Source organism: Aspergillus vadensis (assembly GCF_003184925.1).
Source record: "Aspergillus vadensis CBS 113365 unplaced genomic scaffold BO88scaffold_4, whole genome shotgun sequence".
In the NCBI taxonomy this organism is placed as follows: domain Eukaryota; kingdom Fungi; phylum Ascomycota; class Eurotiomycetes; order Eurotiales; family Aspergillaceae; genus Aspergillus; species Aspergillus vadensis.
This window is the reverse complement of record NW_020292042.1, coordinates 756,260-782,229: the sequence shown is the minus strand read 5'-3', so window position 1 is coordinate 782,229 and position 25,970 is coordinate 756,260. Positions and strand designations below refer to the sequence as shown.

The following is a 25,970-nucleotide window of genomic DNA, read 5'->3' as shown; positions in this document are numbered from 1 at the left end:
AAAGTCAGAACTTCGCCTTGAGCACCAAGCCTGTTTGACGAATACGGGTCATCAAGACACACACGGTGCCTGCCAACAGGAAGATGCCCGAATAGATCTTCATGCCCGTGTACGACCCATCATCGCGCTGTAAAATCGCGCCTGCGATAGGGTTGGTCGTCAGGGCGCCAATCGACGCGAACAGGAAGAGCACACCAGTCCAGTAGCCCATTTCCCGGAGCGGGGCAATCTTTGCCACCAGGGCAGCGGACAAAGAGAAATACGCGCCAGAAGTGATACCAAAGAGGACCGCGAAGACGATATTTCCGGGGTTGTTAGTCGCAGGGATCCAGAGCGCGAGGACCAAGATACCCGTCAGTGAACAGACCACGACAAAGATGTTGTATGGCCCGACTTTATCGGAGAATGCGCCAGCTCCCATTCGACCGAAGAGACTACAACCTATTAGCAACTTTATCATCTCCGAGCGTAGTCGGACCACTCACCTTCCAGCATTCAATATCGGGACCAAATACTGCGCCAAATTTGTACTCATCCCATCTGCAATGGCCGACGTCTCCATGTAATTGATAGGAATAAACACGCCGAAAGTCAACAGGACGAACCCGGAAACAAGAAACAGCATCTTCACCTCCTTATACGGCCGCATAAAGGCCTCCTTATCCATCTGCTGCTTCATTGGCGGGATTCTCGACCTCACAGTAAGACAAGTAACGACAAGCAACCCCAGGATCAAAAAGGCAGCGATGCGCATTGCCCACCCGAAGCCGACACGAGTGATGAGCCGATCCACCATGATAGGGAAGATCACACCACCGGCACTTGACCCAGAAGCGATGATTCCATACGCCGCGCCGCGTTTCTTGTTAAACCAGCTGGGAATGGAGCTCATGGATGGCTGGAAAATAGCACACAGCCCCATAGCACTGCAGACACCCTGCGACAGCAGGACTTGGTAATACTCCGTAGAAATGGAGGTCATCATGAGCCCAAAGACATGCAGGAAGGAGCCTGCGATGATGACCACGCGGGCACCAAGTCTATCGCTCAGAGTGCCGACAATGGGGCCCTATAGAGTGTCAGATCATTCTCAGATGTACAATTTGTGCCGAGTAATGGGAAGAGACAAACCATGAAAAACATGAAAAACACTTCCAACGAAGGAATCCACGCGATCGTACTCGTCGAGTATCCACTGAGCAGCGTCGTCTCATAATATGTCTGGAACGTTCCGATGCCTGCAATCTCATTAGCATGTACGTAGCAACAAGCCAGATTCTTCTCTATTTTCCCGCAAGATAGACCAAGAAAGAAAAAAAAAATAAACATACTATTGATCCACCCAAAAGTACAAAAATACGCACACCACGCCCCCAACACCACCGACCACGCCGCAAACCCCCCATCAGGCGGGGGATCGGCCGTTCCCCACGGCGATTGCGCTGGAGGTTGAGTTGGTGCTTGCTTTTCTGGGTCGGGTGCTAGGTCTGATTCCTGTAGGGTATTTTGAGAGTTCCGATCATCTTTTTCGTATTCATCACCGGGATGAGCGTTTATAGCTGCTTCATGGGAAGGAGCCATTGTGCCTAATGTTGCCTTTCCCCGTCGGATTTCGGCGCTGACGAGATGAAATTATAGATAAAAATAAGCCCGGAAAAATTAGAAGTAACTCGTTCTTTATTAAACCCCACCTAAGTAAGAAACCATCCTATCTTTAAGTAGAATACATAATAAATAGGGCTACGCTGAGATGACTGACGCTCGGCGCGGCTCGGACGTTCATGAACGACCGTCTCCGCGGGCTTTATCGGTCTCGCGCTCGGAGGGGAGGATCGGATCCGATGACTTAGGGGGTTTTATCTTTCTTCATGGGGTGAGATTGGTTAGCCTCGTGCAATGAGACTAAGTTACTATCTGTATTGAGTATATTGTTTGTCGATCACTGGGAAATAAGCTGATTTGGGTAGAGGGTTTGTGTTGGTGTGGGTGGGGGCGGAGAGTACAAAGAGGGTGTGGGAAGTGCTCTGTAGTAAGTACAGGGCTGGGATGTTGAATACTTCACTTTCGCGGGTTAGGGGGGCTTTCTTTCGTTATTGGTGCTAGTGTAGTCGCTGGAGATTGACTGGTCGCTTCTGGGGTCTGGTTTCGGTCTTGTCGGTTTTATCGGTTTGTCGGTTCTATCGGTCTCGTTGTCGGCCATGGTGCCGACACCGTGGAGCCAGCTCGTCGCCGGCCGTCCAGTGCGAAAGGGATCATTCGAGACCAAAGTTAGTACACGTGAGAGAGCTTTATCAACTGAAGAAGGTTCAATTGAAGGAAGAGGTGATGTCGGAGAATTATCGGCGACAATGACATGCTTTCGGGAGAATATTCCGCAATGTGACATGTCGCTGTGGCTTTATGTGCATGCATCGGAGGCTATGTTGGAATGTTAATCTAACCTCATCTAATCGTGTAGGATTATCCTATTGAATTGTCTTGCATTCCTGGCCTCTCTCGGCTTCAATACACCATATTTCGGATGCCCTCACCAGGATTTACTCTCTTGGGGGTCACATCCATCTCACAAGAACACTAGTTGCTTAGTCTGCGACGCGTGGTTCTACTTAAGTCGCATATTTCAGGCTCAAGGTAGGGAACGGAAAGTGTTTGTAATCAGAATTTTATGGGGACTGGATTGGCCGCCAGATTTAGCATGGAAGGACCAATGTCGGCTGAGGGATCCTATTTCTTGTAGGCGTCTTTCGATGAACGATACAATGTCATTATTAGAAAGTTTGACCATTCGTAGCTGCGATATTCTAGCCATTATGTCGTTGCTTCCCCGTTTGCTTTGCTGTCCACTGGTAGAAAAACATATGGACCGCAGTGTAGGGCTATGAGAGTCTTAGGAAAGAAAGAAAGAAAGAAAAAAAAATAGGATAAAATAGACATAAAACAAGAAAAGCCGATATGTGCTTTATGCTGCGGTAGATGTGCTACGCCTGCGACATGGGAGGAACTATCACCAGTGCTGGTTATAGTCACCCAAGCCCTGTTCAAGCGGTCAGTCGATGTTTCGTTACACTTTGCACCCTTTCTTCAGACAATTCCTTCAAGCGAGCCTCTGAAGGTCCATTTTAAGCAGAATAGCCACTTACCTCTGGAAGATCAGCAGGTTGTTTGAAGGCATCCTCGACGTATTATCCGGTTGCTACAAGCGAGACCTCAAAAGAAATCAAGAGCCTTGCTGCGGCATAATGACCATTATTTTTCGCCAGCCTCACGGCTTCATCAAAATAGAACCGATGCTCTCCCACAATGAGTGCTCCTCGATCAAGCAGCAGGTGCAACATATCAATTCGACCGTGTTCGGCAGCGCCCATTAAAGCCGTGCGCCCGTCTTTCACTGCAGGTTTTGCATTGACATCCGCGCCGAGGTCAAGCAGTCTCTGAGCAATGCCGATGAATCCATGTATGGCCGCAATCTGTAAAGCGGTCGCACCACCTTCCTCGGCTGCGGGACCATTAACACCTGCTCCGTAATGCAGGAGAAGATTGAATATCTCCATGTTTCCATTCTCAACAGCGAACTGTAACGGTGTACGTCTGCGGGGACCGTCTCCCAAGTAATTGACATCGGCTCCTTTCATCAGCATCTCACGGACGACCCGCACTAATTGTGATTTGACGGCAGCTTGAAGAGGATTGAACCCACACCGCTCAAATCTCAGCCACATATCGTAACTTAAATCAAAGTCGAGTTGTATCAACTCAGCCAGCCGGTCATGGTCGTCCGATAATATTGTCCTGATTAAAGCACGGGACACCAGCTTTGGGCCCCATGGTATCCCAGCCGTCGCTGCCCACTCAAGAAGAAATGTGTAATGAGAGCTTATGACTCTCCAACCAGCCACCATTTCAAGTACTGATTTGACGTCATCCTCCCACAGTTGACTCCATCTGTTGAGCCTCGATCCGATTGCAAGTGGCCGAGGTGCTCCTGTAAAGTCCACGTTTGCCTCTCGAAGTAACTTCAACGCGGCCATTGAAGGTTCCCTTAACCCAGCTGCCACTGCTGTTGGGGCCCTCCCCGAAAAGCTTCTTAGTAAAATTGGTAAAAGTCCAACATGCCTCTGTATCGCATATGTGAGAGCATAGTCTGTCACCAAAACACCATGCTCCAGAAGAGCCTGTATAAGTCTCATGTTATTTGTTTCGGTGGCCGCCTCTAGAGGGGTTATCACATCTGAGGTGGAGAAGGGATCCCGGGCGTCGTGCTCTTTATGGGCGCCGTTCTGGAGTAAAAAGTGTGCTAAGTCCTCATGTCCCGCTGATATAGCAGCTGCAAGAATCTGATGGCCGGACGAACAGAGCACGCCTGCTAAGACTCCTTTCTCTTTCATTAGGATGGCAGTCTGCAAATTCCCGATTTTCTTCATCTTAACTCCAACGTATCTAGCACCGGCATTTATCAGCTTGTCGATCACCGCATCATTTCCAACTTCGAGAGCGGCAGCAAGAACGCTACCTGGAGCCGCTTCGGAGCGATCATTCAATCGTGCGTTTGAGTTGATCAAAAGCTCAACGATAAGCATGTTATCTTCCTGGATTGCAGTCATGAGAGCTGATGGCGACTTTTGCGCATCACATGGCTCTCTGTCAACCTTGGCCCCATGCGTGATCAACATCTGGCAAAGACTAAGATTGCTCTTCCGAGCGGCATGCTCGAGTAAAGTAATTTCTCCCTCATCAGCAGCTCTGACGTCAGCGCCTGACTCAAGTAAAAAATGAGCTATATCGGTTTCGCCGGTCATGGCTGCTAGAGTCAGTGGATACATATAGAGCGGCGAGGAAAGTCTATTTGCGCCAACAGTAGAGTAAGTCAAAAGTCGGACAATATCAACACTCCTCTCCATGACTGCAAGGCCTAGCAAGCAGATATCCATCCCTTCAGGTCTAAGGCTGTACGGTGGCGCAATAAATCCATTCAGCTTTGCACCTCTGTCAAGGAAATGTTCAACAATCCACGCATTTTTCGACTGCACCGCTGGAACAACGAGATCTGGATCATTGCGTCCAGCTGCAAGATGCTCCTCAAGGTATATGTCGATTATCTCCCCAACCAGATCAAGTTCCTGCGGATAAGAGCAACAGATTCTCATCGCTGCACGGGCACACTCTCTTGTCACTTTTGCACCTTGCAGAAGTAGCGCCCGAACAACCGCCAAGTCTGCACTTGAAATGGCAATATACAGAGCAGTTTTACCCACCTCATTCGCAAAGCCATATTCAATGTCGGCACCGTACTTGATCAGAAGATTGGTAAGGCAAATATTATCCTCCTGAGCGGCAAATTGCAAAGGAGTCAAGAAGCAGATGTCGGCCTCTTCTGTGAATACCTCAATCAACCCATCCGGGCTCATGCCAGACCGGAGCATATTCTCAACAATCTCCAAATCACCTATCCAGAGTGCACTTTCAAACACTTTTTCTGCGATAGATTCGGCGGTGGGCTCACGGGTTGATAGCAAAATCCTGAGTTGATCTGGGCCAGCCCAGCCACTATCTTTGAGCAAATTCAAGATCAATCTGGAATCACGTTCCTTTTGTAATTCAAAGGACCCATCTTCATCTGGGAACATTAAGTTATTTGAAATGAGGTATAACACGACACTCAAATGATCTCTAAGCCCTGACTTCAAGGTACTCAGATTGGTTGACAATCCATCAAGTTGTCCTTGCTCCGTTTCTGGCATGAGAATACTGAGAGCTGCTGATGTACGTGACCCACTGTAAATGTTCTCGAGATGCTCGGGTTTATTCCAGGGTACAATCGAGCTCAGGCGTTGCATCAGCTCAAAATTGGCACTTTTGGTGATATTGCCTGAGCGCGACGAGTCCACGAAGAGAAAGGAGGAGGGCAAAGAAGGTGCTGGAAAGATATTGTATTAACATTCAAGCTCGTGTGTGTGTGTGTGTGTGTGTGTGTGTGTGTGTGTGTGTGTGTGTGTGTGTGTGTGTGTGAAGAGAACCTCACCTTGCTCTGTTGGGGGATCAAGGAAGCTCATGAACCGCAGCCAGGGCAAAGAGCTGCTCCAAGAGAGGCACATCCCAGTTGTTTGCGGAGTTGTTACGAGATAACCCTCGGGGGTCTTTGGTGAAGGGGCTAGGAATTGGTCAATTCCATGCTCAGATGAGATCGGAGATTCAACTTACCATATTGCGATATGGTTGACACGAAGCCCTTTCCGTATTTTGCCTTGGCGATTTTCTTCGGATGGAGCTGAATTCCGTCTATAAAGACCTCACTATCCTTTCCGTTTCGCTTCCGTTTGGCCACTCGTTTCAGGATCCATTCATCGTTTCTGGACTCGGAGTGCTTTCTAAACCCCCATTTATTGAGTTGTCTAGTGTATGATGCCTTGCTAATCTCCAGTCAGCTGCGATGCTATAAAGCATAGTGAACTGTGCTTGCCTTTTCTTCCACGCGTGCTGGGTTTCCATATAGCTCATCACGTCTTCCAGTTTTTGGTTTTCGTGAATATATAGTCGTTCGATCTCGCTCTTGTATAGGTCCCATTTCTGGTTGGCCATGTTTATTGACACATTCACCAAGGTTAAGGAGGGGGGGGTTGATGATTAGGTCCCGCCGGGGCATGCAGACATTAAGAGCCAAAGTCGTAAGGTCCCAAACTTTGCTTTTTCACAGCCTGCTCAGCCTTGTCGTGCGTCAGGCAACTTCATATCTAACCAACGCACGGGGCATGCCCGCAGGTGTGGCGCAGGAGCGTAGAAGATCTCATTGGCTGGTTCAAGGTTCTCATGCATCTTGTGAGAGCTCTCATTGGTTGCTTCCGAAATTCTCACTCATGCTCTTCGATAGGTCTTGTTGGCCGATTTCGAAGTTCTCACTCATATCTCTCGACAGGGGTTTGATAGTTCCATTGGTTGCTTCCGAAGTCCTCATCCATCAGGCTGTAGCCTCAATTGGTTGGTTCCCCAGTTCTCATAGAGACTAATGCCGGAGCCCTGGAGATCAGCAGCAACTACGTACTCGGTACATTATTTCGTCGCACATCCTGGAGGCAGTTAGATTGCCTAGAACTGTATATACGCCAGCGAGTTAGGAGATGATACAGTCAACGATACGATTGAACACATCACCGCACTTTTATGGAGACTTCAATCGATGTGCTGATTTGTCCATTTCCAAATGTTCACTTTCATCTGGATTTTTTTAGCCCCCTGACCTTCTAGACACATCAAACCCATCAGTGCACAGACGACTTTTGGGCTCACCATGTATCGAAAACGTATAATAAATCTCACCTCCCAAGCCATGTATACATCTGGCCGAAAGACACACACCGTTCCAATTCCTGACTCTTTTCTAGATTGCTCTTCCCCCTATCACTTTGGAACATTCTTGATTCCGTGGTAGCTCTTTCACCATGCCATGGTCCACGACCAACACTGTACGAGACAATTATTACGTCTATTACCACGAGAACCCTCCCGTTACTCTACTTGAGCGCCGGGAACAGCCATGCGTCAACATACCGTCGAATCTTCATAGGGACCAGAATGGAGTTGTACTACCCGAATCCATATCAGCTCAGCTGATGCATAACTGTGTTGCACCCCCCTATCGTACAGCAAATGTCAGGGAAAACACCATCTTGGATGCCCCTTCTCCGGCAGCGGGTGCATATGGCACACCGACTGGCAGGCAGTACTACATCTCAAATGCTGGTCTCAGCTACGTGCCAAACAACACGGCAGCTGCTCTTTGGCACACCGGCCAATCTTCTCCGCTGTCCCCGTCTACCCAACTACCCAGACAACCAATCCACTGGCACGATATAGGCGATCGTGATTTTCATCGCCCAGCCATTAGGGATCGAAGTCAGGCTCCTGTTCGGATCACCAATGAACATACCAGAAGGCACCAGCAGTATGTCTCCTTAAGTCTCAGGAGTTCTTGCGAGAGCGATTGCTATATATGACTATCTTTGCTTACATATTCTCTCTATAGGTGGCAGGAGAACCTCAAAGATGATTTCATGCGATACCGAAACGATGCTATTCACCATAATGGCTTGTTCCAGGCAGGATATTCGTCGAATAGGGGTCTCGTAAACATCCAGTTCGCCCCAGGTCCTCATTCCCGCGCTATCCCAGACTTTGATACGATGTCGACCCCGAGAACCCAGTTAAGATCGCGTATGACAGAAGCGCAGCAAAATCCAGCTCATGGAGGTTTGGATCAATTTGAGCTCGGCCATGAAGCTGCTACGTTAGGCAGTTTGTCACCTCCGCGTCCCACCTCACGGAGTGACTTCGAAATTGCTATCATCTGTGCTCTGACAGTCGAGCAAGACGCAGTCCATGCCCTCTTTGACCATTACTGGGATGGCAATGGGCCCACATATGGCAAACACTCCTGTGACCCGAACGCATATTCATGCGGTACAATTGGCCGGCATAACGTCGTGCTCGTGCACATGCCTGGTATGGGAAAAGCAAGCGCCGCGGCAGTCGCCGCGCACTGCCGAGTGAGCTTCCCAAACCTGAAACTAGCCCTCGTGGTAGGCGTCTGCGGGGCTCTTCCGTTCACGAATACTGACGAGGAGATTATACTGGGCGATGTGATCATCGGTGATGGCATCATCCAGTACGACTTTGGGAGACAGTACCCAGACCAATTTGTCCGCATGAACACCCTTCTCGACTCGCTTGGCAGACCTAGTCCTGAGATACGTGCACACCTGGCTAAATTGAAAAGTCGCCGCGGTCTTGCGTCACTTCATCATGCTATGGGTACTCATCTTCGCTTTCTCCAAACTCACCCTCAGTTCAGCGGAGACTACCACTATCCGGGCGCTGAACAGGACGTGTTATATAAACAGGAGTCCAACATTGTTGTCTCGCGTCAGCGACTGGAACAACCCAGTCCCAAGCCCCATGTCCACTTTGGTGCCATTGCATCTGGCGATACATTGATGAGAAGTGGCATGCGCCGCGACTCTATCGCAACAAGAGAGGGGATTATTGCATTTGAGATGGAGGGTGCAGGTATCTCCGACAACATACCACATGTGATTATCAAGGGTGTGAGCGACTATGCAGACTCGCATAAGACTAAGGCTTGGCAACCCTATGCTGCCGGCACTGCCGCTGCTTGTATGAAGGCATTTTTAGAAACTTGGGTTCCAATTCGGAGGCTGTGCTGACGAGACAAAAAATACCGAAGGAGGAAGGATAGTGATGTATGTTATCTCATTAGCCCTGTTAGATCTGATATTATTCTGGTTGGTGTATTGGGCATCGTGTATCATGGAGGTTATAATAGAGGCTTGATTTACACTCAAGTTCCAAGAGGTCGTCTCCAAATTGGGCTGATTTAGGGTCGCTCTCAGCAGAACTCTTAATTACGGGGTCGAGCACTCGGAGAGGTCGCTCTAATAAAGACATGATGGTTATATATAAGTACTAGTTTTGTTTCTGACAGCCTACTTTACGCATATAGGCCACACGCCTGTAGGTTATACTTGGAAAGGTGATCCCTAGCTAATCCCAGCCTACACTATTGGATTTGTCTCTTTTTGCATTGTTCTCTTTATGGATAGCGCTCGTACATTTTACCCCTTCTATTCCCATACACCCGCTTCCCTTTCCCCTTTGCCTCGGAATAAAGCGTGTTATTCAGTCTGGGAAATGACGTTTCACTTATATCTTCGGAAGAGAGGATAAGAGAAGACCCCATCACGGCGTTGGCGGAAGTCACTAGTCCCAGATACCCAGGAACAGGTCGTACAGAGTATCGTGGACAGCCAAAGAGCAACGGAATAATGATTACGGATGGCTAAACCCGTTGGCGATTCCGTTGGTGAAAAGGTTGCGCGAAGAGAAGAAGAAGCGGACGGCGCCATACGGAGATATAGATCGCATGGAAGGCATCAGACGGCAGTCGATGGACATGAAAGCCGCAAGCGGCGGGTGCAAAGGATAGTACGAGAATGGCGTTCCTTCCTTCTATTACGCGCCTTCCGTTATCGATAGCTTATGGCCGTGAACAATATCGTAGGTGGAGATGAACCCCTTCTTTCTCTTCTCTCTTCTCTCAACACAACAGATAATTGTTCCTATTCTCCTTCAGTCACAAGCTGTTAGTTCTAGTAATACTAATAGGTCAAAGAGATGTTAATTTCAGTACATACGACCATAGGGTGTGGAAAATAGGGCTTCCCGTCCGCTCAGCCGTACTCAAGCCACACGCCGGGAGGTTAGTAGTTGGGTGGGTGACCACCAGCGAATCCCTTCTGTTGTATGTATTTTGCTTTTTGACATTTATTGTCATGCTCTTTATTTTATTCTATTCTAATTTTTATTCTCATGCTTGGTAGTGTAAATTAAAGCCAGCGTCATTGATGCGGATCTTTACGGTGTAGTATTTGGGGGTCCGACTTGAACAAAAATGTTTAACAATAAGCACTAAGCCTACGTTACTGATATTACCTGAAAGACTGTCAAAAAAATATCGATTCAATACTACTCGGTACTCCACTGAAACCTCAAGAATTATATCACTAGTTGTTGAGTATGGTGATGAAGGGACAGAAGCCCAAACTATCACGAAGACCATAACATCCAGACAGTCATAGAAGCATGGCTTTGTAATAGCAATACAGATAATCCAAATAAGTGTTAGAGGTCTGATATATCTCCAGACAATATCGCTACTGGCCGTTGTATATTCTTGTGTATAATTAGGTGAGCCTGATTCTGGTCGCTCCCATAGCAGGCCATTTACTATCTATCGGCGTATATGAGAATCACAAATGATTGTTTTCATTAATATTTGGATAGCCAGCTGTGGTTGATTGGATGGTCGCTGATGAGGCTGAAATTGGGGCGGTGTGTGAAAGTGGCCTCGTGCTTGAAGCCTTGTCAGTTAAGTAGTCAAAATCGGTGCTACGTCTTTAGGGGGGATACGAGTGGTTGTTGATCTCGGACAAGTAATTTGGTCAGTTACCGATTCGCAAATCGCAGCAATCAACCGTGCTTGTTGTATCAAATTATCCGTTCAGAGTTCAAGAGGGACGGCATTTCGTATTAGAATGTTGTGGTAATAAAAGTACAATACGTGTATGTGATGAGTAAAATAATCGAAGTAATTAACAAGAGGAACAAAGAAAATAGAGAAAAAGGTGAAAATGGTGGAGTAGGTGAAATAGAGCATGTCGGAAGAAACAAGGGAAACAAGGGAAACAAGGGAAACATGGGAAACATGGGAAACATGGGAAACATGGGAAACATGGGAAACATGGGAAATATGGGGCAATATGGGCAATATGGGCAATATGGGTAATATGAGGCAATATGGGGTAATAGGAGGTAATAGGAGGCAATAGAGGGCAATAGAGGGCAATATAGGGGGCGAAAATATGTCACATGATTCTTATGCACCTTCCTGTTCAGCATAATTCTACCACACGTATAGTATAGCTAAATCTACTAACAGTAGAGGACCTCTTCCGTTCTTCTTATAGCTAGTCATTCATAATACAAGAATACTACATGTAGAACACTGCTGCAAAATAGGCGTACGTAATAGAGGAAGAGGAAATATTCAAGGATCATTTACGCATTAAACCCGTAAAATGAGTGAAATAGCAAGAGCAACAACGGAGGTCAATGGTAGAAGTGAGTAAATTACACATGCCTCCGAGTAGAGCTGTGATAGTAAGCACTGCATGAACGAGTTCAAGACACGCCTAAACCTTTAGTTAGTTATCGTGATGAGCAAGTGCTCTATATACAGTATCAATTAGTAAAAGATCAATGGTCAACAATAGTAATGTTTCCAGTCTGACTTTTAGCTTCTCATGTATTCCATAGGATAAACCATGTCCCACTGACCGTCTACAATTATCCTATTTACTCGCTAGCCCTATCTTTAATATATCTTGAGATCCATCACCAAAAACAAAAATACTAATATACATTTACGCTGTTGATTTTGAGTGGCGTTTCTCTGAAAGTATACAACAACATCCATACATCGCTTCAACACATATCAGTCTGGCCAAAATATCGACAAACACAGAAGCCCCACTGAGACCAGTCCAGATAGTGGCGGCCCCGATAACATATCATGGCCGTGGGTGCAGAACTAAGACACTGGGGCATCACTATGAAGTTTGCCTACATTGTATCGGTCGGGCTCACTCACTCATGTATATCTACTCTCGAACATCCTCATCCATGATATCAGGATAGTCACCCCGATGAGGTCCTTGCATCACGTCAACCCCCAGTGGCTTAAAAGTTGGGAAAGAATATCTACCTCTGTGAAGTCGATGAAGAACACTAATCCGTGGTTGAATTCTTCTCATCGGATCGGCGAAGATGATAATAGTCAAGAACATGGTCACAAAGTTGCCAGGTTCTTCACTCGATCGCACAGACCGGTTTGGCGAGGTGCGTACGGAGAACGTGAAAGAAACATGAAATGCGAGAGAACTCATCATGGGACGATGAATGATCCGGATGATGGAAGGAAGCAGTCATTGATGGACATTGGCCCTTTATATAACTTTCGCATAGGTCATGAGGTGTAGAATTCTAGCCCGATGGAAAGAGTCATGGCCGCGGAATACAGCTAAGTCTCCCCATTATGCATAACCCGAATCCGATATCTGGTCTAGAGGGCTTGATAGGAATGCGCAGACGGTGGGTTGGGGGTGGGCAATCTCCACAACCCTACAGCTCACGCATGTCTTTTTTCTTACATGGTACATGTCGGGATGACACACTTAGCGCCCGTGCGTGTCTCGCACCCGAAATGATGACCTCTGAGGACGAGCTAGCTCAGGCACAGAGTATACCGCCAGACCGAACACTGGGCTCAGTTGGCTTGGTCCCACCCTGCCTCGTGCCCAAAGCGCCGCCGGGATTGGTATGGTGATACCTGGCGGCAATGAGATGATTGACTTTTCGGAGGCACTAAAACCATCTGCTATATCTATTAAGCCTTAAAATTTTTTTATCAGCATGGAGGCGGGTCTTATTCCCTTTCCGCTAATGAGTTACGGTCGCTCCAGTTTCCATTCTTCTATCTAGTGAAGGAGACAACTCCTGATGTTACGTAGAACTCTTATGTTACCTATATTGATTCACCAAGATCGGAGAGCCTTGAGGGTTATCTGTACTTGGGAAGACCAGTTTTAAAATGGCAATTCTATCTACATGCATGGCTCTGCCAATGGTCACTCTAAAAGTTTACGCGGCTTTTAGACTATCGTAAGGCATTTTCGCCACGACCCCCAGAACAAGAGATGCCGACCTGTCTTCGGCTGTTTCGCATCCAGGCCTGTGCAAAATGGTAGCAGGTACTGCGTATGTGGTTCTGGAAAGATATGGAGCTACGGTCCTGTTGGGACGTCGGGAAGCTTCGGCACTACTCCCTATCTACCTATCACCGCAAGGCTGGCGGCTGGCAAAGTTTTCTAGGAGATGTCGCTATGGGAAACGCTCCGCCTCATTGATGAATGATGCTAGCCTGTGAGTCAGGTTCATGTAATATTTTCGTATATTACATATCAGTACCGCCTCAAAACCAAAGATAGGAGACGAAAGGCGTCATTGAATCATTCAGTCTGCCTACGCTAGTTACGTACAAATATCTCTGTGGCTGCTTTAGACATATGCATAACTAGAAAAGAGGAAATTGATCAATGCCTTTAAAAAGTCATCTGCAGAGGTCTCAATGAGGAAGTGAGTAGGGGGAACCCCTTCCAGGTCTCTCGAGATAATCCTAGTACGGTGTTACTGCAGAGCGCATCAGGATGCAAGTTCTGCCGTCGTGCGGCAAAACCCCGGATATGCAATAAATTATGCAGACCCATTGTCCTTGTCTTTTTTTTTTCGATTATATTATTTGTTGGGGGGCAGGCAATTAGTCAGTAGCCAATTAGTCTTTAACTTATTCAAAAGTGCTTTCGAAGCAATTCTGCTTTTATTATTAATTTTTTCAATTCTTGAGTGAAAAGAAGAACAAGAAGAAGTAAACAATAACATTATTGCGAATCCAAGAAAGAAAAGTAGAAAAAGTAAAGAAATAGGGCATCAAGTTCAAATCTATGCCTAGACAATGCTGAGCGACACCCGGAAGCAAAACAGCCTGCTAGAACAACAAAAGTACGCATCTACGATCCAGCTCATATTTTGACCTTGAGTGCGAATGACTGCAGATCACTGGAGCACCAGAGGAGGGAGTGAGTGGGAAAAGCTGGATCCGTCGAAGGTGTACTGGGGTCGGATTTAGCTTGGACGGAATGGCCCGTCAATCAGCCGTGGCACGAGATTGTTCCTGAGCAATGGACGTTTCTTGAGTTAGCTTACCTTCAGCTTTGCCAAGAATGAAGATTCTGTCGGTCCCATAATTTCTTTTTCGGCAGATCAACGTGTCGGGTTGTGTTCATTCAGGAATTGATCCTTGTAGGAAGTGCTACAGCCCCAAAACATCATTGCTCCTTCTGTGCCAACCAACAAAACCCCTTGATTATGATTGGCCTGGGCCTTGCTTGCAGTAGTCGAAAGGTTAACTTATTGCGCGACCGAGTCGTCTGGCAACGGTACCGGAGGATTGTCTGTTTCAGCACACCCTCTTCGCTTTTGCTGATCGACAGGTCGGTCGGAGAGGTTTGCTACTGTCCGGTTCCACAGGGCCTTGTTCCGCTCAGCGGTAACCGTGCGTGCGATCATTAGCCCAACGCGTCGGATCTAGTTCATGTCTGCCAGGGGGGGAGGATCGCATTCATTTACATCTATGTCATTGGCATTTGTACTTTTCTGAATTGCTTGTCTACTTCAGGTGTAAACTGGATGTACCTCCTATCGGTCGGGTCCTGCCAACGAGGATTTTTGATCTACTCATCGGCCCTTCGTAGATGTCCCGTGATAGTGAATTTTGGAACTGTAGGTTATGTCATTGCTCATGTCTATCGACTCCTGTGCAATTTTATTAATTCCTACTCTATCCTATCATTTCTGTCTAGGTCTTCCTAGATCCAATTGAATCCGATTTGAACTTTCCCTGGTCTACCTAAATTACTTCGGAAAGTCCTTTCTTATCCCCAGCCCCCCACCTAAGCAAATGACATTGGTAGATTGTTATTTCCTATTCGGGAGGATATCCAAGATTTGTGCTTGTGTCCTATTTAGGAGGATATCCAGGATTTGTGCTTATGTCCTATTTGGGAGGGTATCCCAGTTCTGTGTATGCTTCCTATTTACGAGGATATCCAAGATTTGTGCTCCTTCCTTCATTTAGCTAAAGTCCCACCCTATAAGCTTTTCGCTTCTTGAAATCATTTCAGAATAATCGCCGAGCCAGCCAGCTTATCTTCGTTTCCGTACTTTTTCCATCGCCTTTCCATTTTCTTTCTCCCCTTTGCTGGACTTTCCAGACTGTCCACACCGCCCCCAGACCCTCTGATAATTTTCTGTACATACTTCTCCACCATGAATTACCTTTCACTATTCTTGTTTAACCTATCTTTCCTCTCCATCCGAAACAGGTTCAAGCTGATTGACGAAATATTCCTTACCCTCCAAAACAGTATCTAGTCATTAATTTTGCCGCCATTTCAAACCTAGCTTCTTGAAGTTAGATTGCTAAATTTTCTTCTGGTCGTATGATAGTTCACCTATCTAGTTAATAGATAGTGGTAGTAGTAGTGGTAGTGGTAGTTTGATTGCGAATTGGACTTGCCCTGTGGCACTTCCGTGTTGATCGTGCGGAGTAAAGGTACCACTACGTAGTAAGTAGGTTTTGACTATCTGTTTATCTGTTTATCAATTTATTTATCTTGTTTGGGAAAATTGGGATAGGTTGGTGGCGATGATCGAATCATTTCCGTATGGGGTGATGATGATGATGATGATGATGATGATGATGGGGGGGTATTTCCTCGTGTCGAGTGCTGATTCATGGATTATGCTGTATTCATTGCTGGTTGGGGTTTGAGGATTTGATTGATCGGATGCCAGTGGGCCTTCTACGTATCAATCGTCTTAAGGCTGCCTACGTCTACCTAGTGTGCCTGGTTTTGTCCGTTCGGAGGCAGGCCACTAGACGCGACACCCGCGTGATCTGGACCCCCTCGGACTCGGCGTTAGGGCCGAGCGAGGGATCGTAATCCTTGTATAGTGTACCAAATAGCCGCAGAATTTTCACCGTAAACAACAGTTCATTTTCTATTTTGCTCGTGGAAACTGTGAGATAAAACCGAATTCTATTCTACAATCTCCACAGCCTAGACAGTCCGTCCACGCACACCTCACCTCACCTCCCATACAACAAATCCCCCCGTTCCGCTATCGTCCTCTGGCACTTTGCCAAGATCGCAGCCTGACGGCTAACCTCCGCTAAACTGCCCACAACCTTCTGATTCCCATCTACGAACCCATACAGCGCGTACGGGATGCCCACATCCCGACAAAACTCCAGCACGAGCTTCTGCGTCCTCCGCAGGTTATGTCTTGGTACCCGAGGGAACAGATGATGAATTGCCTGGAACTGCAGCCCGCCGTGGATGAAATCCAACCACTCGGGACAGTCGATGTCCATGGTTGTGCGGAGCATGCGCTGGGCGAAGGATTCACCGGGTCCCAGATCCATCGTTGACATGGCAAAATGGGAGAGGGTGAATTGCACATGCAGCGGCATGGTGACCATGTGGCTTATCATGACGAAGAGGAATCGGTCCCAGGCCGTTGGGATGGAGCGGTATACGAGGCCGTAGCCGAACCAAAGCCAGAAAAGCAGATTGCCGACGATTTCAAAGTGGCGGTGCCACCAGGCTGGGCCTTTGCGGGGACCTTGGCCTTGGATGAGGAAGATCCAGGATTGGACGTAGAGGTTGAAGCGGCCGAACATGAGGACGGGGTAATAGAGGTAGGCTTGGTAGGGGACGAGACGGCTGGCTGCTCTTGTGTAGGGCATGAGGCGCTCGTGGTAGCTGGAGAAGAGGTTTCCCAGAAAGCGGTGGTTGACGGCGAAGAAGGGGAGGTGCTGGTTGTCTGGGTCGTGCTCGGGGGCGTTGGTTACGATGTGGTGGACGTTGTGGGTGCGTTTCCACCAGCCTAGGGAGAGGCCGCCGATGGGGGCAGCGATTGTCATGCCGATGAGGCTGTCGATGGTGAAGTTGTGTGTGATGGCAATGTGAGCAGCGTCGTGGGCGGAGAAGACGAGTTGGGACCAGAAGAAGCCGAGGAAGATGGCGCTGATGCAGTACCAGCCGTAGTGGAGGAAGAGGAGCATGGTGCTGAAGATTAGCGAGCAGCGTGCGAATTCTTTCGCGTAGGCCATGTAGTTGCAGTTGTAGAGGCCTTCGGCTTGAATTTGGTCATGGAGGTGTTGGTACTTTTTGATGATGTCGCCTTGGGTCGCTTCGTCGAGGGATGGGTAGCGGGTTAGGGTGAGGCTGATTTCTTCCTTAGTTTGGCTGTCTAGGAAGGTCATTGCTTCTTTGGTGTTGAGCTCGGTCGCTGCTTGAAGAATTGGACTGAGGCGGCCATCTCCATTGTCAGTTGGCTCACTTTGGTCCGTGGCAGAAGTAGTAGGAGCATTTTGCTTGGTGTCTGAAGGTGCCTTGTCGTCCAGATACGGTCTGAACTGTCCACCCTGGATGGGAGGCACAAAATTCCGCCATCGTCCCTCTACCCGGCCGATCTGGTACCGATCGGCCATTTTGATGGTCTCGTCTGAGTGGAATCTGCCCCACAAGTTAGTTTGAGCTACATCCCTACATCATTGATCGTGTGCCTACACGGTGAATTCATCGGTTGCGTCCTTGCCGACCATGTGTTGGATGGTTTTGTGACCCCCGGGATGGTATGGGATCCATGAATCGACACGTAACACTTTCTGATTGACAATGACAATGAATTGTCCTGCAGCAATCAAACCCTCAATCTCTCGGGACGAGAGAACCTGGTCTTTCCGGGGCAGTGCCATTTTGCTGGGTTCTAGTTGGAATGCAGTCTGTGCCACTGGTAAGCAGGGGTAACCCTTCCAGCGGTAGGCAGAAATCTCCCAACGGTAGGCAGCAACTCTGGCGATTGGGGACAATAAGTAAACAGGTGGGTGGGTTTATGGGCCAGTGCGGCTCGGGATTCGGGAGGCAGAAGACGCGTGGTGGAGTAGGATCCCGCAAGTGTCAGATTTTAGTCCCAGGGGGTCAGACGATCACCGCCTCTTCTTATGATATTATTCGCCTTCGACCTCTGATTTTAGGAGCTTTTCAGATCCTTCGTGAGCTACTCTGTATTAAGTGGGATAATCTGGCTTAGCTGACACGTAAATTTGTTGATTCTCAAGATTAGTCAGGGTACTAAGGGCATCTGTAGCCATTCCCTATATCCGTTATTCCGAGTTCCATTCAGCTATGACTGACTTTTACGCCGCAAGACATTATACAGGAGTCCTTTACAAGATCTGATTGACACTTTGATGATCGAATACTATTGTTATACAGTCTATACTGGTTTTCACGAGAGATGTCATCCATACTACTACAATGCCGTTGTTCCGCGTGTCGGATAAAACCTGTTTATTTTAATACTATGCTGAAGGCTGCCCATAATAAGAAGAATTGTATTTTGACAGCCAGATAACTCTTTTCCCTATGCCCCTAGTCACTTGATGGCTTTAGGCCGACAGGTTGGTCACTAGGTTGCCCCAGCAGCTCCAACAGTAAAAGTAAGTGAGAAAAAAGGCCGGTCCTCCAAAACGGGCTGTATACAGAATACTAGAGTTCCTTCAAGCAGCCCACATATCTACTGGTCTCAGCGACATACCCGCTGAACCTGACAGGATCGCTGGATCGCCATTTTGGCAAGGGTCGGTATTCACTATCTCAATCTTTCCAACAATGGCCGACCACAGCTGCTCACGATGTCACCATTCCTCTATCCCTTAATAACATGGACCCCCTTGCTTTGGATGATTCTCAAGATAACTCCTTTGACTACGTCATACCCTTTATCTTGAAGCCGATAGCTAGAGAAAATGATTGAGTTCGTTATAATATCACCACCAACACACAACAAGACGCGATGAAACAATGCGATGAAACCACCAACAAACTAACAATTGAACGACACCTCCCCTAAAGTCTGTATTTGGCAGTCTCACTCGCCGAAGAAGCCACTACCTCACACTCAATCAAACTCTCCGACCACCGATCAACAGTCCATACATTAACAACGCGAAATCCCGCCTCGGTCAACAACTGCCGCCACTGCGATTCCGTTCGCTCCAAACTGGCCAAGACCGACATTATGTTAATGTCCAGCGATGTTGCCTGCCAGTGCGCACCCTGGTCAGGCATGACGTAATCGTTGATTAACAGTCGACTGACCCCTGGGATCATGGCGGCTCTGAGGGGTTCGAGAATCCGATGGCAGTCTTTGTCCGGCCAATCGTGGAGGATGCAATGGAGGAAGTAGGCGCGAGCTCCTGGATATTCGCAGTCAGCCTCAGTCAGCTTCGGTCAGCCATACGAGATGGCAGAACAGAGAAAGAAGGAAAGAAGAGGAAGCATAATCTAGAGGTCAATAGAGTTAAAGCAAGAAAGTGAAAAAGGTGGGACATACCCTTAATTGGCTGCTCGGTGAAAAAGTCATGGCTCATGGGTTCGATAGACGGATGTAGATCGGTAGCCTCAGGCAGGACCGCAAGCTGATCTTGAAGAATTAACCTCCCAGGAAGGTTCGGCCACTTGGCACGCAACTCGCTGAGATCGTAGCCTCTTCCACCACCAACGTCGACCAGAAGTACGTCATGCTCACCTATCGGAAATGGAGACATGAGTTGATCGACCGGGTAGAAGCCTGGGTCCATCCAGCTGGCACGGCCCCGGTGGTGGACTCCCATGAGAGTGTTGAATTGCGCGCTAATGACTGGGTTATGAGCGAGATACTCAAAGAAGGAGTCGGTCGTGCGATAGACCACTTGAAGGGGACAGTGACGGCCGTCGGAGGGATTTTGGTAATTAGTTTGGCGAAGAAACTCAGGTATACCGTTGATCGAGGGGTACATGGAGCCCGCGCTATTTATATTAGTATACAATAGTACAGTATCATGAAATTGAAGAGGACCAACGCTGCGAGAATAGAGTCAGAATATTTCCTGTGGGCGAGTGTGAAGGAAAACCCATTAGTAGTGTATTCGCCACGTTTTGTTTCAACGACGGCGTGGATAGCCCCCAGATGCCTCATAATACGCCCTGTAGGAGAGTTACTCTTAATTAAAAGAGTAGCTAGAAGCTATGTCCACTCACCCAGCAGGACAGGGTCCGCTCCGGTAGCACTGGCCAGTTCCGGGATCGACTTGGGCCGCTTGGTCTCAACTAGCAGGCTAAATATGCCCAGGTCGATGGCAATATTGATGGCAGCCCATCCAGTGGGCTATTAGAATGGTGAATGATTGTTTCCTTCCCCTCTCTCCTTCACGGATAGTACAAAGGAGAACTTACGTTCCGAAAGTTCTGCCGATGGATCGTTTCTCGTGGAGTTTCGAGTGCAGCCAACAGCGACTCCGCAGCGTCTGCCAATTGAGCTCGCACACTAGAATGCCCCGACATAAAGGCCTGAGCATGAGTGTTGATCTCTGATATCAGACGTGGTACTTGGTCGGGGGCATTTGGGGCGATGGCGATACGGTCGACCTCGTCGTTGTCAATCGATTGGTCGTCTTGGTGCACACTCATGTCTGTTCTTAGCTGTCGAGGGGGTATAAAAACGTAAGTTCAAAGGTAAAATACGGAGATTCAAGAAGGAGGTCTCTTGGTCGATATAGGTGCTCAAGCGAACTATTAGGTCATAGCCGCCGATATAATCATGACAAGGTCATGGACCCCTTCTTTATAGGGTTAAATAGCACGCTAGAAAGTGGAGGGCACATGACGGGATGCACAGGTTAACAAAATCACCACGCATAATTATCAGTGTCATGAATAGGATTCAAGCAGCGGTGGGGAGTTCAGATGTCCGTACCAACGGAATCTACTTGTGCATCTGTGTAACGCTATCCGAGTGTCTGATTTACTACTCTTCCAATTATGGTGAAAGATTCGCAAATCATGCATACTAGACATCATGTTCGCGGAAGTCCATGGTTTCCTTTGAGATACTCTTGCATAGCCGAAAAGTCAGATCACACTAATCCCTTACCTTATAGATTCTATGACTGTCTCCTGTTCGGTGAGTGATGAACATGAAAGACATGTGCAACTGCGCACACATAGTTGGTACATGCCCTTCAGAAGTTTTATTGTCCGAAGTTCCTTTGGCCTGATGGCTGCATTATCATGTTACTGCAGGGAGCCCCTAGTGCTGCTACGGAAATTCCACTTCGCAGGCAATGCATTGCAACTAATGCGTTCTACCATGTTCAGCCGACAACGATCCCCTTGCAGAGCTATGTACGACCCTCAACAACAGACAGTAATTCTGATAAGCAAGGTACTATTTCTTGTGTATTGTATTGGAATGCCATGTGCTAGATCGTGGTACTTCATTCTGTGGGACTAAATCTGGGTACCGCCAGCCATACTATAGATTGACATCAACCAGCGACCAGGGATTTACATCCAGAGGTATCCACATGCAGTAGATGTGCTGACGGGAGAGGTAGTATATGTTTCGTTACTTTTGTATGAACAAGAGCTGACATAACTATCACATCCATCATGACAATTCGCTACCCCTTCATCTGCCTAGACTATCTAATCGGAGATACCATGATTCCCAAGAGCTGAGTGAACACTCTGCTTAAACTTAGCCGGGCCTACATACTCCTGAGCCAACCCCGTAATTCTCGCTTTGATGGACAAATTGCCCTTCTCAGGATATGGCGCCCCATAGTCTCGCGCGAATTCAATGGTCTCCTTGGGAGTGTCGACCAGCTCCATATCAAATTGGCGCATAAGAGAAGCGACAACTATGAAAAGCTCGGCAATAGCCAGTCTATATATTGAATTAGTAATCATTGGATCCGTTCATCTGTAGACATGTTAACTTACTGCATGCCAAGGCAAATCCGAGCACCCTTGGAAAAGTTGACCAGATACCGGTCTAATCGCTCCCCCTTTTCAGCAGCTCGAATCCAACGTTCCGGATCGAAATCGTGGGGATTGGGGAAGATGTTGGGGTTCATGAGGATGAAGACGTTGGATGAGCTGAATAGACTCTGTTGGTGTAGAGGTTTTAGTAGACTGACGTCAACAGTAATGGGAAAGACGATACGTACACCAGGAGGAATGACATGTTCCTTATAAATCAGTGCCTCTGTTGGAGCTACTCTGGTCATTCTAGACGATACACCTGTTGCAAGACGCATGGATTCGTTGATGACACCAGACTACGTGTCGCAAAGCTTAGTATCTGGTGTGGATAATTGAACTCGAAAATGAGTATGTTACTCACCAGATAAGGCAGCTTCTCCAGCTCCGTGCGACTGACCCGCATATCAGGTGTAGGCATAACGGTCTTCAATTCTTCTTTCAACTTGAGCCGAACATCCTCTCTTGTAAGCAAGTGATAGGTCCCGACAGAGAGCGCCCGCGCTGTGGTTTCTGTTCCCGCAATAGCCAGAGAAAGCCCCTCCTCCATGAGTCGTTTAGGCGTCCGCGTATGTGCAGGCATACGAGGCCCAGCAATAGCATCTAGGATCGCTCCTTTGCTATTACTGACCTTTTCATCGTCCTTCACGGGAATCTGATTTCTCTCTATCGCTGCCGCGCTTCGCGCATACAAATCCTCTTTTTCCTTCGCTAATTTCACTGCTGGCTCACTGATCAGGCGCAGCAACCCGTGCGGCAGCAGGCCAAAGACCACTTTGATGAAGGGAAAGAAATTGAGTAAGTGCATCCCTTGCAAGACCGCGTTGGCGGCATCTCGTACGCTTTCGTTGAATCCCTCCGCGTCTAGGTTGCCCGGGTTGAACCCAAAGGCATACTGGTGGATGATGTCCGCAGTCAAGCCTGCAAACCCAGCGTCCAAGCTCACTACACTTTTGCTCTGGTACGCCTCCTTGTAGGCTTTGATGATTTTGTCTAGGCTGTCGTGGATGAGATACTCGATATTGGAGATGGCTTGTTTCGAGAAAAATTTATCGAGAGGGGCGCGTCGTTGACGATGTATTTCAGGTGTGATACTCGAGAAGGCTGCGCCGTCGATGTCGAACTGGGCTATTTGAACAGGGTCTTTCTCTCGCCGGCGAGCACGGGAAGTATAGATTTCCTCGTAGTAATCTGGATCGTTGATGTGGACTACATCAGGGTTGATGCGAATGACCGGGCCTGATTAAAGAGATGGTCATGAGGGGAAGAATAGCTGGAACAAAGTAGTAGGACGTACCATATATCTTATGCATGCGTTCGATTTCCCACACGAACTTGCCACCCTTGATAACATTGTAGTAGAACTCGTAACCGTAGGTGATAGCTGCTAGCTTCGGGCCCGGAATTTTGCGAAGCGGATGAAAACACAGCCTATATACGCTGCGTAAAGCATGGTAAGTGAGAAGAGCTATGCCTAGCCATGCGTATACAAACATGGTGGTGGTTGAGGGGAGGGTTAGTGGTGGTTAGGGTCGATTTCAAGGTCAGAATTGCACCCAGGACACAGAATTGAGAGCAGAATCGAGCAGGGCTATAAATGATGGGCACCCCCAGAGTCTCCGTCGACTGGTTGAATCAGTCTACCGTGCCAGAGGGGTACAACCTGAGTCGCTAATGCAGAGCATCTGCAACTCGTAGATAGCGTACGCACCATCTGTGGCGCCGTTGCGGGTCCATCTTCTCTTCCCCGCCCGTCTGGTGGAGGGAAAACGCTCGGACAGCCAGCCACGATCAGAGGTATTCTTGCTAATTGGCACCTCTGGAAGATTATCCCGTCGTCTGTCCACTTCCCATCTTCTTTAGGCAGTGAGCTACAAGAAGACGATGCAGGACCGGGCCGCCAGACTTAGCCCGTCCCGGGAAAGACTGAGATATTCTCCGAATCCAATGAACAGTTGGCAATTTCGAAAATATATTGCAAGACAACAAGCCCCGAAACTGGACTCCTGTGGGCCGTGCGCCCCAAGATAGGTTGTCCGCTTGTTCTCTTCACCCACGGGTCGTCCCTATCCGGCTTCTGTCCACCAAACGTTGCTCCTGTGTGCTGATTTGAACGCGCAGTGTCGTTGAATCTCATTTCATTGACACTAAAGGCAGTAGTGTATCTTTGGGAAACAATTTGTTGTCAAGGGCATGGCACTGGCTGGCACCTTTCAGGTCAGCACATTGCCGTCCGCCAGAGAATCCCAGCTGAAGCGGCCTAACCACCGAGGATGAAGCCAGCTGATACTACTACCATAATGGGACCCATTGGAAACTAAACTGCGTCGGATAAAATAACTGATGATTTAACCGGGGAAAAGAGGAGGCAATCAAAAAGGCGAGCCATATGGCCCAGGTCTGAGCACGTTGAAAATGTTAGTCGGCGTGCATCCTAAGACGCCGTTACGATGATCTTATAGCTGCTCAATGCGGTCATTCTACACTTTTTATGAGATATACTCTGTGACTGCACTAAGCTAAATGAAGCTACCCGAAAACAGGATCAATTTAGATACACTTCCTACTTGGTCAGTCCATCGGATAACACTAGGCTTTTTATAAGGATGCGTTAACAGCCACTCTTCGACGGATTTTAGTAGTAGAAGTTCCCATCAGGGGTAATACAGTGAAATTCCATTGACTGCAGTCGACCCTGCGCGGTCTCATTGAGTACAGCAACGTTAAAATGAGCTTCATCATCTAAGAAACTTTGCACGGTAAACACGAGATTCGGATCATTATCAGAGGTATGGGAGGGGGAAGCATAGGTTTCACAGATTCTTGTACCCAGCATCAAAGATTTTCGATAAGAGTCTGGATGTCCCAATATTTCCTATCCCTCTATGCTTTCATCCAGTTTATGAAGGTAACCCCAGCAGATGCAGAATTTTCGCTCAACAAGGCTGACGGTATGCGTATTTACTCGAGGTCGGTTGTGATGTCACATATCTAGCTCTCGTAGATCACTGTATTCCATAGAAACTTCTCTTTCTTCTCACCAAAACCCCGACGGATTCAAGTATTGACGCCTGTGCAATCTGTTTCTGCTGGTTCCGGAAAGTGTCCATAGCCAATCTCAGGGGCTTCGTCAAGCTCTTCCTCAGGTGGCTAGACAATATCTCCACTACTCTTCACCCAAGTGTCCACTTTCTCTCCAGCATGCGTGGATCTAACGAATATCAACCTGTTTGGCCCTTCCACGTAGCCATGACAAGCAACATGAGTTCCTTTAGTCAGTTGATCTTCGTCCTTGTAGCAAAGCGTCACATGTGGTCCGAGGGGGTCCTTCTGAGGGCGTCCCATGATGTTGGTTGTAGCATGGACTACAGATCTGTGTAGTCATTTAGATTTGCAAGTCAAACGTAACGGGATAAACATGAACAGTACCTGATTAGAATGGCCTTTGGGAAGGGCTTTCTATCTCTTGCAGTTTGATAGGCTACTGCGACTAGTTCTTGGAGCCTCTGCTGAGTATCCGGAAGGCAGCCTTTGTAAAAGAAGTACCTGACCATGTTCACTGTCGACATTTTCAGAATGAGCCGTAGAGATCCGTCAGTCGGGTGGATGCGAGAACTCTATGATTATTGAGTCAGGGAAATGGCAACTACTTTGACAAAATCAGTTTGGTAGGTCTGTCTGGGTGTTCATGGGCTGGCAATGAGTTTGTGCTCCCAAACAAACTTAGTGAATGATGACAACACATGTAGCTTCAGCACTGTGTGATTCACTGAAATACTTCACTACATTTCTGCTGCTTTTCAACGCCACATCACAAACGGAGCCATAGCGTGGACTAATTCCATGACTCCTCCT

At 47.9% G+C, this 25,970-nt stretch overlaps 7 protein-coding genes across 7 annotated transcripts; 1 reads left to right on the top strand and 6 right to left on the bottom strand.

Moving 5' to 3' along the window:
- Positions 1-4: 4 nt before the first annotated feature.
- BO88DRAFT_441795 (MCT family MFS transporter) lies at positions 5-1,581 on the bottom strand (the record flags this gene model as incomplete). Its single annotated transcript, XM_025709910.1, has 4 exons — positions 5-434; positions 486-1,069; positions 1,132-1,238; positions 1,332-1,581. The coding sequence occupies 4 exons, from the start codon at positions 1,579-1,581 to the stop codon at positions 5-7; spliced, it is 1,371 nt and encodes a 456-aa protein (XP_025565998.1).
- A 1,198-nt stretch (positions 1,582-2,779) lies between these two features.
- On the bottom strand, positions 2,780-6,629 carry BO88DRAFT_402443 (ankyrin). The gene is made up of 5 exons (XM_025706106.1): positions 6,458-6,629; positions 6,199-6,407; positions 6,020-6,148; positions 3,141-5,914; positions 2,780-3,034 (listed from the first exon to the last, which is right to left on the bottom strand). The coding sequence occupies exons 1-4, from the start codon at positions 6,574-6,576 to the stop codon at positions 3,183-3,185; spliced, it is 3,189 nt and encodes a 1,062-aa protein (XP_025565997.1). The 5' UTR covers positions 6,577-6,629; the 3' UTR covers positions 2,780-3,034; positions 3,141-3,182.
- Positions 6,630-7,433: 804 nt separating this feature from the next.
- Positions 7,434-9,239, top strand: BO88DRAFT_476719 (purine and uridine phosphorylase; the record flags this gene model as incomplete). The annotated part of the gene is made up of 2 exons (XM_025711949.1): positions 7,434-7,936; positions 8,018-9,239. The coding sequence occupies 2 exons, from the start codon at positions 7,434-7,436 to the stop codon at positions 9,213-9,215; spliced, it is 1,701 nt and encodes a 566-aa protein (XP_025565996.1). The 3' UTR covers positions 9,216-9,239.
- Positions 9,240-16,226: 6,987 nt separating this feature from the next.
- Positions 16,227-18,103, bottom strand: BO88DRAFT_485665 (fatty acid desaturase). Its single transcript, XM_025712365.1, has 2 exons — positions 17,820-18,103; positions 16,227-17,765 (listed from the first exon to the last, which is right to left on the bottom strand). Exons 1-2 carry the CDS (start codon positions 18,005-18,007, stop codon positions 16,334-16,336), a joined length of 1,620 nt encoding a protein of 539 aa, XP_025565995.1. The 5' UTR covers positions 18,008-18,103; the 3' UTR covers positions 16,227-16,333.
- Positions 18,104-19,160: 1,057 nt separating this feature from the next.
- On the bottom strand, positions 19,161-20,762 carry BO88DRAFT_450808 (o-methyltransferase; the record flags this gene model as incomplete). Its single annotated transcript, XM_025710599.1, has 5 exons — positions 19,161-19,510; positions 19,648-20,102; positions 20,156-20,279; positions 20,334-20,460; positions 20,529-20,762. The coding sequence occupies 5 exons, from the start codon at positions 20,760-20,762 to the stop codon at positions 19,161-19,163; spliced, it is 1,290 nt and encodes a 429-aa protein (XP_025565994.1).
- Positions 20,763-21,638: 876 nt separating this feature from the next.
- Positions 21,639-23,611, bottom strand: BO88DRAFT_423037 (cytochrome P450; the record flags this gene model as incomplete). The annotated part of the gene is made up of 5 exons (XM_025708617.1): positions 21,639-21,672; positions 21,850-22,020; positions 22,077-22,414; positions 22,480-23,354; positions 23,413-23,611. The coding sequence occupies 5 exons, from the start codon at positions 23,609-23,611 to the stop codon at positions 21,639-21,641; spliced, it is 1,617 nt and encodes a 538-aa protein (XP_025565993.1).
- Positions 23,612-25,172: 1,561 nt separating this feature from the next.
- Positions 25,173-25,669, bottom strand: BO88DRAFT_423036 (uncharacterized protein; the record flags this gene model as incomplete). Its single annotated transcript, XM_025708616.1, has 3 exons — positions 25,173-25,265; positions 25,293-25,488; positions 25,545-25,669. 3 exons carry the CDS (start codon positions 25,667-25,669, stop codon positions 25,173-25,175), a joined length of 414 nt encoding a protein of 137 aa, XP_025565992.1.
- Positions 25,670-25,970: the final 301 nt, after the last annotated feature.

Coding starts and splice junctions, on each gene's coding strand:
- BO88DRAFT_402443 (XM_025706106.1), bottom strand. CDS start 6,576: ATGGCCAACCAGAAATGGGACCTATACAAGAGCGAGATCGAACGACTA. Junction 6,408..6,457: donor CAGCACGCGTGGAAGAAAAG/GCAAGCACAGTT, acceptor ACTGGAGATTAG/CAAGGCATCATACACTAGAC. Junction 5,915..6,019: donor TGATCCCCCAACAGAGCAAG/GTGAGGTTCTCT, acceptor ATATCTTTCCAG/CACCTTCTTTGCCCTCCTCC.
- BO88DRAFT_485665 (XM_025712365.1), bottom strand. CDS start 18,007: ATGGCACTGCCCCGGAAAGACCAGGTTCTCTCGTCCCGAGAGATTGAG. Junction 17,766..17,819: donor GCAACCGATGAATTCACCGT/GTAGGCACACGA, acceptor CTTGTGGGGCAG/ATTCCACTCAGACGAGACCA.